Here is a 19,952-nt window from a genome sequence, read left to right on the forward strand (position 1 = left end):
TTTGCCATCTGATGCAGCTTAAAGCCATGGCATTTTTCATGGATGACAGGCAGAAGGCAGTTATGTCATCCATGGCATCCAGCACTAAACTAAGGACCTGCCCCAAGATGTCTCTCCCATCTCTGACCATCATCCTATCTGCCTATCCCTGATCAAATTAAACGGCTCTTCATTCCCTGCAGGAGAATCCAAACTAGTCTGCTGAACATGGCAGCTGAATATCATAAGACACTGCCTTTCTTCCCAGCCTCATCTTAACACCAGTTCCTTACCATCCCCCTCCTTTGCACTCTACTTTCTTACCGTTAGTCTTTATAAGTAACGCCTCCTCCATCTGGAATGCCCTTCCCTAAGATTCATTTTGCAAACATCATGAAAAATTCTCTCTATCCGTTCTGGGTTCACTCCTCTGGGCTAACGCCTGGGGCCCACTGTTGTCATAACACTATTACTCTATCTTGAGATTGTTTGTTTATATGTCTATGACCTCTGTTGTCTCCATTCTCCTTCCTTGCCCTCCCACCACCCTCACTAACACCAGGCTATGAGCTTCCCCTTAAGGGCAGAAACTTGCTTTCATCTCTGTAGCCTTACCTCCTAAGACAGAGCTTGAGATGCAGTGACTACTCAGTACCTGTTTGTAGAAATTCAACTGAAAATAGAAGCATCCATGAGATTATAGAACTGTGAACTATGTTTATGGACAGCCCAAGCATCTTATTGAGCAAGGCCAGGGAACAAACAGGCTCTACGTCTCATACTCCGGTGCTTACCCCCTGTCAACTGGAGAAGAGCTAAGAGAAAAACATTCGTAACCTCCAACCTCTCCCAGCATCAGCATAGTCAATAAAATGTAGAACATCATTTCTACAAACTTCAAAGAGAAAGCATCAGCATGGGGTATTTACGAACCAGAAAAGTACTTAGACATGGACTATTAGCTAGAATGCATTTTTAAAATAGTCTGTTATCTTTTCTATTTGCTCTTTGAAATATTCTCTTCAGCAAATCCTTAGCATAGTCAGGGTAATGTCAGAATTGGATAATTGGCCATAGACTGTCTTCACTTCACCTGTGAATTTTCTAAGCACCTAAAACTACCTGATGTGGAGTAATACAATTAAATAATAATTTTTTAAAGATCTTAGTTGTAGTCTTGTTTCTGCCAAGAAATAGCCATAAAGATTTGGGGATCACTTCCCTGACCTTAGATTCCTCATTTAGAAATTAAAAATGACCTCGAAGTCCTTTTCCAAATCTACTTCTATGTAGAGAAATAATATCACTGTACTGGTCTTAATGTTTTATTTCATTTTCATTTTCACACAAATCTATAAGTTAAGTGATATTATTTCTATATTTTTTACAAGTCAGGATACTGAGGCAAGAGCAAATTAACTAAATGCTCAACAATGTCATACTAATAACTGGCAGAGCCAAGACTCAAACTCAGGCAGCCTGGCACCAGAACCCCTGCTCTTAGCCACTATGCTCTAAATCCTATTTTTCCCAAATACACATATTTATGGGGAGAGGATTTTGTATCATTATCAAATAAACATGCCCTTCTAGCCTCTGAAATATTCATTAGTCAAAGAATAGTATATCTCACTTGGCCTGGTTGCAGAGACCTGCTGGTTCCATTGCACGGGTCTCTGGCTTCTCTCAGATGGACCCCCTCTGCTTCGAGCATCTGTTTCCCTCCCAGGCCCCTGGGTAGTCTGGACACCTCAAAGCCAGCCATCACATAACCAACCAGCCTCACCACAGCCCAGCACTTGGATTAGCACAGTCATTTGGACCTAATCGGGAATTAATGGGCAGTGCTTTGCAGTAATTTAATTTCCACAATAAACTTAATGAGCAATTTAATACAGATGTCAAAAGGAATGCGTAGTTGTTGTCTGAATGCTTTCTCCTGTGCAAACATTCAGGAGAACTCCACACAGCTGCCTTTTTATAGCCCCGTTAACGTACATTCCGGCGGAATCCGGGAGGCCCCTGTGCATTTAGTGTTATTAATAAGGTCAACTGGACACTTAATTAGTAATTTAGTGGTTAGTGCTCCATGATTGGAAGGTTCCCGGAAGATTATTTACCAGAATTAACTGAAGGCCTTTGTCATCTCCTCCCTAGATGCCTCCCGCACCCTCCTAAGCAAAGCTGCTTCTGAATCCATCAGAGGCAGGTTCACAAAGAGGACACAAGCACAGGCAATAAACCACCCCCACCTCCCCCCGCCACTGGAGCCGCTGCCGTGAGCACCCAGGAGGGGAGGACTGCTCTCCCGGCCATGCACCCTACTGCCTAAGCTAATAGCTGTGGGATTCCACGGGAGCCATTCTGTGCTTGATTGATTGTATCTGCATGCATCACAGCATCTCTGGTATCCTGGACGAGAAAGAGAGATGAGTTGGGGTCTGAATCTTCTGCTCCAGAAACTATAGCTCATTCTTCAACATCCAGTCCTAGGTGGGGTAACTGGGATGGCATGACCAACTTTGTGGCTCAAAACTATTTGTCACAGGAGACCAGAGCAGACCTGAAGCATGGACACAGCTCTCTTCCACCTGCCCCATAATAAAGACCAGCTCTGCAGAACCCAGTCTCCTAGCTAGCTCATGGTGGGGTAGGAGTGACACCACAGAAACTTATTCCAGGCCCCCTGTCGCTGACCACTATAGGGACCCTCTTCCTGTCCTTCCCCGCACTGAGTCTTTCTATAACAACTACTGAAGGCTTACTCTGCCCCTGCCAGCCTCTGTGCTGTGTGGCCCTGGAGGAAGTCAAAGATACCGGGGCAATCAAGGAGCTAGTAACCCAGTAGGAGACTAGTAAATAGACAAAATATCACTGCCTCTCTCCCCACTGTGTGTCAGGTACGTGTTAGTTATTCCTTACAGCAGCCTTATGATATAGGTGTTATTACCTCATTTCGGTTAAGGGAACCAAGATTCAAAAAATTAACTAATAAACTCAAGGTCATACAACTAGAAAGTTGAGAACCAACATCTGAACTCAAGCTTATACATTTATCTCCTCATCACTCAAGCTTATTCATTTATCTTCCTCACTGTCGTTGCTACACACAAAGTATTTTTAAATTGATGCAAGAAAATATGACTAAGAAGATAAATCTGCTGAGAAAAAAAATCCATGATACATTCCAAAGCCCAATGTAAGTGATTTGGGGATTATCTGTGCATCACCGCTCTAGTCCTTGGCATAGATAATGAGGATTTGGCAGTAATTTTAGATACAGTGACAATGCAGTGGCATGTTGGTGAGTTTAGACAGAAAAGATTAAACAAAATGTGCTGAGTCCCTACTATGTGGATGACAATCTGATAGGCACTGGGAAGGAGAGAAATAAAGATGAATAAGACATGATCCCTGAGCCCAAGGAGTATAATCTCTGTGAGGGACACACATGCACCTCCCAGGCAGTTTAATGGAAAATACAATAATATGTCCTAGAGTGGTAGGGAGAAGAAATAACTGAACCTGACTTTAGGGCCCTATAAATATTTTTCAATAGAAAAGATATTGGAGCTGGCTTTGAAACATGGGTCGGGGGAGAGGTGTGGTCAATGAACAGAAGGTGGAAGATGCACCTTGGTCTAAAAAGAAAAAAATGTATGGATGTCTGGAAGAAGTACACAGTGTATTTGGGGAGGGACAGTGGTGAGTTTAATGTGACTAGAGGAGACAATATTGGCCAAGGGGGTAAATGGCAGAAAGTGCAAATGGTAAGGTACCTGGGGAGAGAGGGTAAACTGTGAAGGGCCTTAAATGCCATTCTGAAGTATTACTAGTAGATCTTAGTCAATGGGCAGTGCAGCCCATCAAGAGATTTTTAGTGAAGAGTGACAGATATGGAATGATCAACTCGGAAAAATATTGTAGTCAAGGAGCCATCTTCCCATTTCCCCCACCCCAACTTATAAAGAGAGAGAGAGAGAAAGAGAGAGAGAGAGAGAAAGAAGAAAGAAGAAAGAAGAAGAAGAAGAAGAAGAAGAAGAAGAAGAAGAAGAAGAAGGGGATTATTTCTCTTCCCTTCCCCCCACACACCCAGAAAACCATTTTGGTAATACAGAAAGGGCATTAGGGAGGGGCATGGGAATAAGAAGAATATGATGGAAACAAAAGGCATCTAGGATTCAAACAAACAGGCGAGGTGACTGGATGTGAGGGGCACAGATGAGAGGTATCAGGATGCTGGTCTCTGCCATGGAAGGTGAAGGGTGTTCACAATCCTGACTGAGACAGAGCACCCAGGAGGAAAGGCAGACTTGGAGGAAGAGAATTACCCAGGTTTGCTACTATGTAATTAGTGACAAAGGTTGGGAATTCCAAGTTGTATGTCAGGTGGCCATTGAAGCCTTGGGAGAAAACGGGATCCCCAAGGAGAGGCAGAGGAAGTGGGCACAGGGAAGGGAGGACAAGGCCAAGGCCCTATTCACCTCTTCAGCCTCCCTCACGGTCACCCTGCTCTCCCTCCCACGCTTCACTGCTAGACTGCCATGTCTTCCTCTTGGTTTTGCTTGCCTCCCAGGCTTCATACAAGTAAGTAGGATAGGTAGTGTCAGGAGAGCCTAGCACAGAGTCCATAGTCGAGCTAACTGAATAAATGGGAGAGTGAGTGAGATGAGGTTGAGGACGCAAACTTGCAGAATCCTTACAGCTTCAATGGAGAGTGAAGACAGGAATAGGATAAAGACTGACAGAGTTGTCAGAGAGATGAGAGAAGAACCAGAAAAAAAAGGGCAGGGGAACCACGGAGAAAGAAATAAAAATGTCTTAGGATTTGGAGAGAGGTGGGACAATGGCCTAGAGAGAACCTTCCCTCCTGGGGATTGAGGGGCAGAAGCAAGACTATCGTAGGTTGGGAAGTAATTGAGTATAACAATTGTGAAATATTCTGATAATATGCCTCATTAGCAAGGTCAAATTAAATGAGAAAATGTATTGTAATTTCACATAAATCTAAGAGCCAATGTAATATATTACATTAGAATCTGCTACTAACATTTTATTTAGGTAATTTGACTTTAATAATTCCTTTAACACTGTAGATGTTTCCAAATCATATAGCTCAATTCAGAAAATATTATAGCTATTCAGTGTGTATAGATAAAAATACTGCGGCCAAAAGATTTTCTTCCAAGTACCAACTTGAAGTTGTTTCATGTTTTATGTAAAGTAACCACTAAAGCAAGTCAGAACTATCCAATTACAGCTTTCCAGCTTTAAAATAAATAGCAAAACACTTTCCTCCAGGTTTCTGAAATAACTAAGAATAAATCTGGCCTCAATCATTATATCCATTTTTATTTTTTTCCCCTAACTCATCAAAAGTATTTAGTCACTTTCTGTTAGTTAAGACCTTACCCAGTAGAATCAAGGTGTATTTCATAATTTTTTTTCTCTCTACAGATGCAAAAGGTATTTAAGAAAATTCCAGGATTCAAAGAAATTCATGTGTTAGGATTTAGGTAAGTAAGAGAGCAGGACTCATCAATTTTTAAGTTACTTTCTTCCTAGCCTCTTTTAAAGGTGATGTCATGAGGATTATAAAGTCTCCTTCCCCCCAATTATTTAGCTCTGTCAAATCCCAAAAACTGAATACATTTCAGTTAAAGGAATTATCTAATTAGAACCTGACCCTAGGTCAGTGGTTCTCAACCTTCCTAATGCCTCGACCCTTTAATACAGTTCCTCATGTTGTGGTGACCCCCAACCATAAAATTATTTTCATTGCTACTTCATAACTGTAATTTTGCTACTGTTATGAATCATAATGTAAATATCTGATATGCAGGATGTATTTTCATTGTTACAAATTGAACATAATTAAAGCATAGTGATTAATCACAAAAACAATATGTAATTTTATATTCAATATGTGTTTTCTGATGGTCTTAGGCAACCCCTGTGAAAGGGTCGTTCGACTCCCAAAGGGGTCGCGACCCACAGGTTGAGAACCGCTGCCCTAGGTGATGCTTTAAGGGGTAACGCAGGAGCTGCGTTCCTTTCTCCCTCTGGAATCAGAAACATAGCTTTCTCTCAGAAAGCTCACCTGCTATCCTTGGCAATGTTATTAACAAAACTCTTAGAAAAATTCCTCAGTACAGACAAGTCAAAAAAAGTAGCAATAGGTGTCTGATTGCCTGGTTGCCTATCGATGCTAAAGATCATCACTGCTTAAACCAATCAAGTGTGGTGGTGGCCAGAGGGAAGGGGTTGGGGGGAAAAGGGAGTCCTAATGTATGGTGACAGGAGAAGATTTGACTTTGGGTGGTGGGCACACGGTGCAATATACAGATCTTGTAGCATAGAAACCCACACCTGAAACCGTATGATCATGTTGACCACTGTCACCCCAATCAATGTAAGTTAAAAAATAAACAATTAATTAATTTTAAAATTTGAAACAATAAGTAAATAAAATAAACAAATCAAGCTGAACCAAGAGAGCTAATAACAGTGGTGCCTACAGGGGAGTGGGGTTGGAGGAATGGGGTGGACAGAGATAGGGGTGGAAGCAGAACTTCCCAAAATATTTTATGTTATTTTGACATCTGAACCATAATAATATATAGTACCATGCAAAAACTATTAAATGAAAAAGTATTATAATAATTATAAAAGTTGTTAAGTGAAAATTTTCAATAAAAGAAATGAAATAATCAAATAGCGCCACACTGCAGCAGGGTCCGATCATATTCCCTTGGCAGGTCTATATCCATTAGCACCTCAACATTCTAATGTGGGTTCATAATTTTTGGCAAGATTTGTGCATCTTTTTCTTAAGTTCTCATTATTCAAAACATCTACAAGTGGGGCCACCTATGTTTTACTTTTTTTCTTAGTGCTCCGCAGGGTAAACATCAGCCCTGGTATGACAGAGTGTGATTCCATGCCAGAGGGGACTTGTAAAGTGGGTAAAGCAGGAGTCACCCAAGTCCTTCCCGGCTCCCTTACCGTCTATCGTCTTAAAGCAAAAAGGTGCCCAGAGCCAGGGCGCCACACACTCACAAAGCATTCTTCTGGGGGAGCTCCACCAGTTTATTTCTTTTGAAGTTATCAGGCCCCCTGATCTGCATAATTCCAGAGGAAGGAAACATTGAAATGTGAAAGTTATAAAAGATGAAACCCTTCCTATTTACCAAAACAGACTTGTTTTTCTTTATTTCAACATGCCGCCCCACAGTATTCCATGTGAAATCAGATGGATTAAAAAAAAATAAAAGGTGATGGGAGGATATTCTGCATAGATGGCAAGGTCTTCTGGATAAACCACTGCAGTTAAAGAACAAATTTTTAATTTAAAGCTGTTAAATGATAGGAACGTTTTGGGGACTTTTTTGGTGAATGTTCAAGTGCTCATTATTTCCTCCTTTCAAATAAATGAAAACTAATAATAATAAAAAATATATTTCAGAGCAAAATAAAAATGTTAGGCTGATTAAATTTTCAAGGTAAAAAGTTTAAAGATATATCCCTTGAAGCTGCATCTTTCCCATGTGTTTATCTCTGTAAGAATTTATTCTTATTTATTCCAAAGATGCGTGTAAACTAAATTTGATCACATTTTCCCAATGATTTCTATTATGTAATAAAGATTTAGTCTCCAAGAAGAAAAACACATTTGACCCAAATACAATAAATGCTATGCTGTGAGTACCACAAACTTTTCATCATTAATAACAATACTCAGCATATTGTGAAGTAAACTCATTATGAAGGAAACTGCTTTCTCATGGAGCCAGGTCCCTACAGAAGGCCTAACACCCTATGTCTCCTAGTACTGTCTTCACGTCCACTCATTCGTATAAAACCTGATCTACAATGTAATAAGTGCTTTTATATCAGTAACCTCATTCGATTATCTCAATACAACTGGGAACTAGTTAGGACATCTATTATTAACACCATTAAAGGGATGAACGGTGAAAGATTCACATTATATATTGCTGTATCTCTTAAAGCCTATATGGGAAGCTATTAACAATCATTCGATCTTGTTGGAGAGTATTCTCCTTCAAAGACTCGCACACCAGTGTCCATAGCAGCATTATTTGTAATAGCCAAGAACTGGAAACAACCCAAGTGTCCATCAACAGAGCAATAAATAAACAAATTGTGGCATAGTCTTACCATAGACTACTACTCAGCAAAGAAACTATTGGAATACACAACATGGATTTGCCTCAAAATAATTAAGTGAACAATGACAGATCAAAGGGAGTACATTATGATTCCACTTACATTTAACTCTAAAAAAAAAATGCAGTTGCTTGGAGAGGGTGAGGCAGAGAAGGAATGGAGGGAAGGATTACACAGGGGTACCAGTAAGCCTTTGGGTGATGAAATGTGCTCACTATCTTGATTGCCATAATTGATTCGCTGGTGTACAGGAGTGTCAATCTTATCAAATTATATACCTTCAACATGTGAAGTTTGTTTCATGACAATTATATTTCAATAAAGCAAGCTTTAAAAATGAGCAGGACTGGGGCCTTAGCCCCGAAAGCCTTGGCCTCTCTCAGCAGCATCATGGATTACAACTATCACTGAAAGAAAGCAGGAGGCCAGCTCTGGACGAATGTCAAGTTAGTACGGAAAGAATTCCCTTCCCTCAGAGCATCCCAGTGAGATGGTCATAGATTCTCTCTTGTGTTCCCAGAAGGAAAGCAGAGTCCATTCAGTCCTGTTACATCAAGGGATGAAGCAACATGAAACCCCATCCCCCGTGTAGAGTGCCTTTGTTGGCAACTCTCATTTGCAATGAAAAAAACTGAATATAGCTTCTAAATTAAATTCATATGTTTATTTTGGAGGAGTCCAAAGTGTAGTTGTCAGTTTAGTGACTAAATGACCTTTTTGCAGGCATGAGTGGGTGGTCAGGCTTGAGGTCAGGCAGGCCAGGATTTGAATCCTGGCTCTGCCTCTTTCCACTGACAAGTTCCCTCTCTACCTGTTTTCTGTGAAATAGGATTGATTGTGCTGTTGAAGAGATTTAAAGAGGATGCAAGTGAATTGCCTGACGCAGACCACCCATTCAGTTAACAGCTGTTTGTTTTTCTTGCAACCAGGTCCATGGTGAATTGTACCATTCCCTCAAGGTTTACTGATTACAGCAATTCAAAAAACAATCTTCAACAAAACAACAGCTCCAGAGTCCAGCCTCAGATAAATTACCTTCAGAATTAAACTAAGCATTTAATGCTATTCACAGGGTTCAGAAATTAATTTATAAAATACATTTTAAAAACTTCCTGGCACCAGCACCACCAAAAACTGTAAAGATGTATAGGATATATTTGCAGTCTTTTTAGGAGGAATATGAGCAACTCAAAGAGTTTAAGAAGACCAAAAGTACATATAATCTTTGAAGTAAAGCTCAAATCCTAATCGGAAACATCAGATCATGATGTTTACTTTCTGAGATGTATATGGTTCTCAAAGTTTCCATCCAAATTCTGATAATAATTTGTACATTTCCTTCAAAGCTTTGGACAAATTTGGAAGATAATGGAAAGAATTTTTTTGTATATGAAATGATACATTGAATGTCTCCATAAATTTCATAAAAATTTTTACTTCTTTGCATGTTACCATTGTGCATGATGAAATGAAGACCAAAGAAAGAAAGAGATGGGTAATTTGGACTTTTCTTTTTAATTTAAATTCTTTATTGTTTAAAGTATTTTTAACTTTTCTTTTAATATTTTGAAATATAGTACTTTTTTCCCCATAAATGTACATACTTATCTTTTGCAAATAATGTTTACATATAAAGTCTAGGATAACTCAATGATTTTTTAATGGTTTCTTATTTAAATGGGAGTAACTGACCCATTATTCAGTAGTGGGGGGCAAGGAGTAACTCTCAAAATCACTCCATGAGATAAAACTCAAATTCTAATTAGAAAAACATAAAGGCATATAAGGGTGATGCAAGCATGCTTCACAATAATGTCATTTATGATAGGAAGTTGTCTGCCTGAATGCATACTTACTTGTACATGAAACTAACCTGTCTGGATTAAAGCCGAGAAACTAATTTGCTCCTTGGTTGCAAGGTCATTTGACCTGGGAAAGGACCCACTAGATCTAGGAAAGCTCAGCAATAAGAATCCAGCTTTGGCTCCTATAATTGACTAGTGAGATAATGAACTACAGACTGACTGATTGTGTGGCCCAAAGAACTGCCAAGGATACACATTATCAGTTCCTTTGGCCTTTAAAACACTTTGCATCCCGCTGAGTGGACTTAAACGAGAAGGTAAAACCTGATCTTAGAGGACATAATTACAGAGAATTTGATTTTATTTCTACATGCAAAAAGGCATTGAGTTAATAAATATTATAATAAATACACTTAATCATATGCTACTTCCCTTTCTCCTTTCTCATACCTTCTTTCCAAGATGTTATTTTTAAAGCACCTTGGGAGAAAGATTATGTTTAATTTAGGGTTTTTAATTTTTAATTTGTAAATACTTCTTGGAAAAAAAAGTAGAAGAGAAATATCTTCTTGATTTGGTTAGTATTCCCTCTTTAATGTGGACTTAACCCTCATCCTGACATTCTAATTTAGAACTAAAACACATATAAAAAACTACATAAAATACATGTCAATTTTTTGCCACATTTCAAATTTTTTATAAACATTGAAATTACTTTGGAAGTGGGATATTCAAGAGGTTGCAGCTGTCCTGAAGCTTTGTAGCATCATAGTAACCATCTTACCAAGGCATAGAACAATGGCCTTGAGTGTGACGTGTCCTCTGCTTCTACAGTTCAAGCTCCATAGAGGTGCGACTTATGGCCATCTTTAAGAGAGACAGTGCAGAAGCAAAAAGTCCTGCAGGTGACCTGCTGTCTTTTGATTCCAACAAAATTGAAAGTGAAGGAGTCCTTTATGGGATGACAGAGACAAGCAACAAGAAACCTATCTCACAGCTTTAGACCTCAAAAAGCTGATCAGCAGAGCGCTACAGGAAGAAAAATCCTTGCACGTGGGGACAATTCAGTTCACTGACGGTCAGTTGGCAATTTCATAGTTCTGGGTTTATCCTCATTCTGACAGAGAGACTAGGAGTTGTGAATGTGTCATGGTCACTGTAATTTTTATTGGGCCTTGTAGAATCTATCATTTCTGTGACAGGCACATCATGTATGGTATCATTTCTGTCTTTCCTCACTCCAATCTGTATCTCATTTGATGAGTCTTTGGTGACCACTTCACACCAGGAATAGCTCTAGGAGAAGCCAAGAATGTCAGTCAAGTCCAGTTCGACCACCCAGTAGAGCCCAGGGAGAGAGAGTAACCCTTGGACAGTTCTGTTCCCCTGGCAAAACCCAGATTCCCTTATTAGGAAATTGATCAAGTCCCAAAAGGAAACAGATGGCACATTCAAATTAGGGTTATGTGAGACTAGTTTGATAAAGGGACTATTTATAAAGATTTCCCTAATGTCCAAAGGAATAGGACAGTTCCTTGGGCCTAGAAGCAGCATGGGCCCATTACGACCTCCTAGCCTGAACGGTTGCCTAATGAACTAAGCCATCCCAAAAAACAGAGGGCAAGCAATCATTGACATATCCCATATAAGACAACCTCCTGGAGCAGAAAGTAGTGGGAAGAGAAGAGGAGCGTGGATCTAAAAAAGTCAACCAGATAATCAGGCACACTCAAATCTTCAGTGGGTGCCTGGAGGGACCCAGGAGCCTGGGATTCAACTCCTAAGTAGGCCCAGTACTCCTGGCTTAATAGATGGACAACCGAAATGCCATTTAGTGTGACATGGCATGAAGCTAGCATTCTCTTCCAGTTCTGTCTCTCTGGCGTCTATAGTCAAACTCAGCACTGAAAAGCTTCACAAAAACCTCTTGGTACAATGCGCAGGGTAAGTGAATCTCCTAGACAAGAAAAGGTGAACTTCAGACTCATCTCAGAGACCATCTGGTTTGTCTCTTTGTTGAATCCTCTAGGACAGTGGTTCTCAACCTTGGCTGCACATTAGAATCACCTGGGAATCTTTTTAAAATCCTGATTTCTGGGCCTCATCTTCTGGATAGGCTGTTTCTTTGTTACTAATGTTGTGGCCCCACCCCATAACAAAGAAACAGAATTTCCGGAGGATGAGGCCCAGAAATCAGGATGTTAAACAGATTCCCAGGTGATTCTAATGTGCAGCCAAGGTTGAGAACCACTGCTCTAGGAGGTTCTGAGAATCAGGCTTTGGTTTAAAAGTAGGACTCTGCAAATGGTTCTTGGTTGCAGTATTTATTTGAGCCAGTTCTGTTAGGTTTTGTCAGCTCAGTGATGTTTTCATCCTCACTGGCCTAGCCAATCAGCCTGTCTGCTTAGTCCAAATCTGTACAATAAAACTAAACACCCTAAAAATCCACCTTAATAATTGCTCTTATCACGTAAGCATGCAAGACACACCCCTTGCATCTGTCCTTCAATTTATCCTTCAGATCAATGACCCTTAGCTTATGTGATGACTTCTTAATGATCGGTTGCACCACTCCTTAAGAACTGGTTAGTGCCACACTTTCCACCCTAACTGTTTTACTGCCCAAACACAAAGGAAAGTGAGAAAAAAAGGAAAGTGAGAAAATAAAAAACACTCAAATCTTGTGATTTTTCATCCACAGAAATTGTTGGGTCATTGCCTGGCTCTGATCCCAACACCCAGTCAGTGCTGCCTACACTCCTTGCTGGTTTCACAAAGGTGAGTTTGTTGTCCTTTTGTTCTTCAAATAGAAACAAGGCCTCAAAAATATTCCAACAACAAAAAAGTCTGAACAGAGCAAACTCTCCTCTGCAGTACTTAGTGCTTTTTATAGGCAGTAGTTGATTACCCACTTTCTGTATCTGTATTCATAAAACACAGAAAATGTATATACACTTTAACAGCTATTAGGTCAATTTTGAAAATAAAATGTCTTCTAATAAACACTGCCTTTATACTTATTCAAAGGGTGTGTATACTTTTTTAAGGGACACCCTAAAATTTAAAGTTTCCTTCAATGTAGTCATATCTTTGTTTCAATTAGAGTCAAGATTTGCTGTTTTTGATAAAATAAACACATGTTCATAAACTGAAATACTTAAAGCAGAATATTTTATTTAACTTCCAGAAATAAACATAATTTATAAATTGGTTCTTAAGGTCTTATCTATGTACTGGTATTTATTTATGGGGATCTCATAAGTACAAAATAGCATCTTAGAAAGTAAAAATAATAAATTCAGTAATAGTTTTTATGTTTCATTTAAAGCTATGTTCATTTAATTTATGCCAAAAGTTGTCACTGGGGTATTCATAAATGAAAGTGCTAACTAAGCTTTATTGCCTCTTTAGAATTTATAAATTCAAACATGATAGACATAATTCAAAGTATTTCAGTTATGAGTTCACTCTGCATAGGCAGAGTCAATTAGCCACCCCAATAGAGTTCATATTACCACTGTATTGGTGCATGCATCCTGTTTAGGACGTATTTCTCTATCAGAACCTATGTCAGAATCCACAGTAGATTCAAGTCAACTAAACTGACTTGCTTAAATTTAAATGAAAAATATATATATTATAGCCCTTCTCATATAAAAAAAAAAGTCCCTTCTCCACATGTCTTTCTAAATTCATTCTCCAGGATGCTACTTTGAGTCCAGAACTTCCTCTTGGTCAACCCAGGCTCGAGACAGTGGACAGAGAAGGACACAGTCTACCTGGTGAGTTTTTCCTTCCCACAAAGTCTATGTTAGATAACAACATCCTCTTTGAGAAATCCATGTATGACCCTACCTCAAAGACCAGTGACAAAGCCCCCCTTGGCCCAGAGAAGCTTTCCTCACCCAGCACTGCCGACAGGACAGCAGTCCATTGACCCACCCTCCTCTGAAAAGGAAGACACCCTGCATGTCCTTCCCTCAGCTCTAGTCCCCAGGATCACAGAGAGCACTAGCACCCCTTCCTCATGGACCTGGGAAGAGAAACTCAAACCAAAGCAGCCTCAACAGTTACCCACACAGAACAGCCCTCCCTACTGGGCTTCAAATCTGAGAGTCCATCAGGACAAGGTAGGTCATAAGGCCCGAGTCCACAATGAGGGACTATGGCAACACAGGATTAGGCCTTCACAATCAGTATATGGATTCCTACTTGCCACATACAGGCTGACCATTTGATACTGTCTGCTCTGCTACGTGTGTTTCTTAGCACCGGTTAGGTCATATGTAATTGATCCATAAGGGTGTCAGCAAACATTTAAATCTTCTTGATTCACTTCTGAATTTCCAAACATGTTCATTTTTGAGGCAATAGGGTCAAACATGCTCACAATTGAAGAGAAATCTTTAATAATATATGAAGATCTTTAAAAAACCCACCTGAAAATTCTGAAGAAGAGTCTATTTGGTGCAAGAAGTAGCTGATTCAGTGGTTTCAGAAACACCTAAACTTTCCACTTTATACAGTTCTGTGATGAAATTGTAAGTAAAGATGTCTCTAAGGAAACATGAACCCCAAGATACAAGGTGGTTAAGGATACATTGTGGTTCGAAGTGCAAATGTCGGTGGAGATGTGTTATGGCTGATATTTTTAATAGGATTGTTCCTGTCTTAGTTAGAGTTCTTCTTTACAAAAGTCTACAGATTTTGAGTGTTCCATCTCAATCCTATTTTCCTCATAAACCTGTATGCAGTTAGTATGCAATTTTATGGAATACTACGTTTTTCACAAACACATACATGTCACAATAGCAGAACCACCTATACAGATTACATTTTATTTACATGATTACCAGTGAATACATGTTAACCAACATTTGTTACAAACCAATTCTGCAGTTAGTGGTTTAAAACAACAATAATTTATTTTTCCCATAAATCTGAAATGTGGGCAGGGACCAATGGCAACAGCTCTTCTCTGCCCCGTTATGTAAATGAGAGTACCTCCACTGATGTTGAAGATCTTTTTCCAGAATGTTCTCTACTTGGCTGGCAAATCAGTGCTCAGCCAGAGCTGTTGGCAGGGCTCTCATTTCTGCTCTATCTAGGCCTCTCCAGGGGCTGCTTGGGCTTCCTCACAGCATCACAGCTGGATGCATAAAGTCAGCGTTGCAAGAGACAGACAGCTGTCACTCTCTTAAGGGCCAAGAAATAGTGTCACTTGCTCACTTTCTCGTGACGAAGCAGCCAGGGAGCCCATCTTGATTCGAGAGGAGGGAACACACAAGTTATCTCTTGATTGGAGAGCTATCAAAGAATTTATGGCCAATTTTAATCAACCACATTTCACATCAACCACCACTATATTGATTTTTAAATCATTTGAAAGTTAGTTTGATAAAACAAAATTAATCTTTTGGTGAAATAATTGATATGAAGTGCTCACTGGATATAATAACAATATTATATCATAGAAACTTATTATAAGATCAGCATTTCAGATAGATTCATAAAAATAGTAGTATATCTATGATGAAAGTATTGTATTTTCAAAATTGCTTTACTGTTCTCATTTTATGTATACATTCCTTTTATTCATGAATATAGCATAGATGTAATCTAGTTAAGCTACTGTGTTTCACAGATGAGAAAACCAAGCCTAGAGATGTGAAGTCCTTGCTCAAGGTCACACTACAGCTGGTTGCAAAACCAAGGTCATTCAAGTTTCCTCCACGTATTATACTATGTTTGGCTTAGTATTATATATATATAAAATACTATATATATTTATATATATATACTCATCATTAAATTTATATATATATTTAACATATATATAAATTTATATATATATACTCATCATTAAATTTATATATATATTTAACATATATATAAATTTATATATATATACTCATCATTAAATTTATATATATATCTAACATATATATAAATTTATATATATATATATATATATATACTCATCATTAAAAATATATATTCTCTCAAACTTACTTTGCCTTCAAACCCAGCCTCTTCTTTCTCTATTTCATATGCTGTCTTTTTTATTTTTTATTTTTTTAATAGACTTCTGGGTCTTTACTATCTCACTTCCTAATCACCACAAAGTTTCACAAGTTTTCACTTCTAATCACAGATTACAGGGACAGAGTTTTCACAAATGGCTTCCTAATTAATCCATTTAGCAACCTCATTTCCATCTTCATTTTACTTGATGTTTCTGGTGTGTGGTGCTTGTTAACCACTCTCATCATGAAACTTTATTTTGGTTCTCACAAGTGACTTCCTTCCTGGTTCTCCTACTCCCTGACTGACTCCTCCTCAGTCTCCTGCACTGGGGCCTGTCACTAGGTTTTTGGTTTTTTTATAATTTGTTTATTAAAATCCTACCTTATTTTAAAAAACTGTGATGAATTACAGACATGCATAAAATACAATAAGATTTTATTTTTAAAGACTTGAATAACAATGGAAGAAAAGATAAAACAAAAATAAGTCAGATGACAGAGTAATGAAAATGCTTTGGAACTAGGTAGAGGTGAATTTACAACATTATGAATTTACAAATTTACAATTACTGGATAGTTAATTTTAAAGTGGCGAATTTTGTGTCACGTTTCACCTCGATATGTCTTTTTTAAAATCAGATGACTATATAGGGAAACTTGTGTACAAAATAAACTTGATAAAGCTCTTTCAACTTGTTTTAGGTGGTTGATGCATTTGGCTGGGAGCTTCTTAGCAGACTGTGCAATGAGGATAACACAAGTCATGTAATTTCGTGTGCTTGCTTTCAGCATGGTAATTGCTTAGGAGAAAGAATTTCTCCTAAGAATCCTCATAAGGAAGAGAATCCTGTCTGCCATTAACCTCCCTCTGTATAAAATCATTGTCAGGTGTTTTCTTTAAGGCCCTCACTAGAGATGTGTAATGAATGCCAGAGCCCAATTTACAGCACTTCTCTGAGGGGCTAGGTTCTGACAGTCCACCTTAATTCCAGGATTGATTTTAGAGTATCTAGAGGAATAAATGTGCTTCATAACATTCAGTCAATGCTCTATAAATAGATATTAGATCTCATAACTGAGTTTTTGATTAGTATTGACCAAGAAGCACTATATTTGCTGACATGAACCTAGAGTACAAATATTCTGTGGCCAATTAAAGGCAGATCCATATGCTTTCATAATCAGCCCAAGTGGGGATAGAAATGACTTATCCTAATGAAAAATGAAGTCCCTAACTAGGAAAAATTCTTGATAAAAAGGCATTTCCGTTACATACATGGAAATGGGAGGGGGGAGAACACTCTAGACAAGACTGAGTGTTCCTTCCTCATGGAAACAGTTCTGGGTCTCACCAAGGCACAGGTAAAGGACAACTAAGACTCCAGAGTTCTGCACCATGGAATTACTGAGGTAATTTTAGCCTGGAAGATTTTTAAGGTTAGTGTCACCAAACGCCCACGAAGCCATTAAAATCTTAGTAAAGTGCTCATAGAACTCTCTCGGCTTAAGCAGTTTAATGTAGTAGCTAATCCTCCTGAGATAAAGTACTGATAAAATATGCCCCTAGAACACTAAATGAATTGGTATCTTGTATAGAATTCTGAGGTCTTCTATTATTAATATTTTAGGGCAGTTTATCCCAACCCATTCTTTCTTGCAGGGCCAGTTACCTGTTAAAATTACTCCTGTTTCATATAAATAAAAGTCATAAACATATAGGAGAAACTCAACATTCTTCCTCCACATACATTCAATTTGTTCAAAAATAATATTAAACCATTAGGATAGAAATTTCTGTATAGTTTGTTTTAGGTGTGTGTAGGCAGCAATACATTTTTCTTTTTGCCTATTAGAACGATCATCTCATCTATCAAAAGAGAAGCTCTTTAGTGTTCTTCCAAATTACAGACTTTTTCACTTGCTAGACATTCCATTTGAAATGTCAGCCTTAATAAATTGCAACATTTTAAGTGGTGAAGAAGCAAACTTTAGGCAGAACTATCCCGCTGTCAAAAATTTTGTTTTTTATTCCCTTGTATTAGTTTGGGTTCTCCAGAGAAACAGGACCAATGGGAGCGCTTATACATGTATAAAGAGGTTTCATCTAAGGAATTGGCTCACGTGGTTAGGGAGGCTGAAATGTTCCAAGATCTGCAGTCAGCAAGCTGGAGACTCCGCAGAACCGATGGTAGAAGTCTCAGTCCAAGTTCTGGGCCAAAGGCAGGAGAAGGTCATGTCCCAGCTCAGACAGCCAGGCAAAGCATGGATTCTCCCTTACTCACCCGTTCTCGTCCTATTCCAGTCTCCAGAGGACTGTATGAAGCCCACCACATTGGGGAGGGCAATCTGCTTTACTAATCTACTGATTGAAATGTTAATCTCATCCAGAAACACCCTCACAGACACACAAAAATAATGTTTAACCAGAGTCAAAAAGGTTCACTTAAGTGGCAGTGGATCTCTGGGATGCTGTGCTCATTCGTTTATTCATTCAGCAGTTATTTAAGTTGTACGTATTAGGTGCAGGGGATAAAGCAGACACAGTTTATGACCATCACGGTCTGAGTCTTCCCTGAAACAGACCCTGAGCTGAGGATTTGATCATAAGTAGCTTGCTGCAGGGGTGATCCCAGGAAATGCAGTAAAGTAACAGGGAACTGAAACAGGGAAGGAATGGAAACCAGTACAGCCAATTCGCCCTGTGGCTGCTGGAGCTTATCCGTGGTGCGCTGGTGAATGTGAACAACCAATCTCAAAAAAAATAGTATATATATATATATATATATATATATATATATATATATATAAATTTATTATGAAAGTTTGCTGATACAGAGGATATTATAGCACACAATTTATAAATAACAAAATATGTATACTCTTTATTATTAATTCTATAAAGTCCATTGATTCTCCTAAGAAAGTAATATTTAAACTGAGATCTGAGTGGCAGGACGGCAAACATTAAAATTGGAGAAGGATGGTAAATTGGGGAGTTTGGGCAGAAGAGAATGGCTGAAGCTGGCATATTGAAGGGAAGTGAAGAACCCCAGTGTAGCCAGAGCACAAAGAATTAGAAGTAGAAAACAATGAAGGTCTAGAAACAGAGCTTTATAAGCCTTGTCAAGAATCATTAAACAGTTTTAAGAAAAGGAATGACACATGTAATTTAAGTTGGAATAGATCTTCTGCCTGCATTGTGGAGAATTATTTGGAGGTGGGCATATACAAGTAATCGATTAGAAGAGCAATCCAGGCTAGAAATGGTGACAACTTGGACTTGAGTGATAGAAGAGAGGCTGACAGAGGTGGATTGATTTGAGTAGTATTTAAGAGGTAAACCATTATGAAGAATTCTGAGGCCATGAATAGCTTCATCAAGGAAGGCTGGCCTGATTAATGAGCAATATCTGTTAGAGGCTAATCCGTGGGACGGGGTAATATATGTGTCTGCAGTGTCAGCACTAAACCAGGGACTGGTTTTGGCCACGCCTCTCACTGTCCAAAATATTGCCTTCCTGTTACCACTTTATGATCGTGAGACTAGTAAGCACTGCCAAGAAATGTCAGCTTTCACTGGTTCTCGGATCTGTGACATGGTCCCTTTTAATATTTCCATCCATTTTGGTTGGCTCACATTTCCACAACTAGGAAGGCTAAGTATCCATTATTAGCAGTGCTTTTTATTGATCTGTCCAATATTTTACAAAGAAGAGAAAAGGAGAGGTCGATAAATACAGGAAACTATGCCACATGAATAGATAAATATAATGATTTATGAGGACTCAGAAATTCTCTTTGAGACCAGCTTTAGGAAACTATTTCCAAGGTTACTTTAAATCTATAGAGCTAGTAGCATAGCACTTGACCCTCCTATGCATCCCAATTTAAATGATTTTTTAAATATATTGTTTTATTGATTTCAGAGAGGGAAAGGAAGAGAGAAGAGATA

The 19,952-nt window shown here is 38.7% G+C and overlaps 1 protein-coding gene across 1 annotated transcript in view; it reads left to right on the plus strand.

Moving 5' to 3' along the window:
- IMPG1 (interphotoreceptor matrix proteoglycan 1) overlaps window positions 1–19,952 on the plus strand; it is a 126,943-nt gene that overhangs the window by 46,238 nt on the left and 60,753 nt on the right. Inside the window, 6 exon segments of the mRNA XM_070419095.1 lie at window positions 5,437–5,495; window positions 9,644–9,664; window positions 10,809–10,933; window positions 10,936–11,052; window positions 12,676–12,752; window positions 13,678–13,760. Coding sequence (XP_070275196.1) covers window positions 5,437–5,495; window positions 9,644–9,664; window positions 10,809–10,933; window positions 10,936–11,052; window positions 12,676–12,752; window positions 13,678–13,760 — 482 coding nt within the window.

Source organism: Myotis yumanensis, unplaced genomic scaffold (assembly GCF_028538775.1).
Source record: "Myotis yumanensis isolate MYYU_CA2020_CCGP unplaced genomic scaffold, mMyoYum1.0.hap1 SCAF_6, whole genome shotgun sequence".
Taxonomy (NCBI): Eukaryota; Metazoa; Chordata; class Mammalia; order Chiroptera; family Vespertilionidae; genus Myotis; species Myotis yumanensis.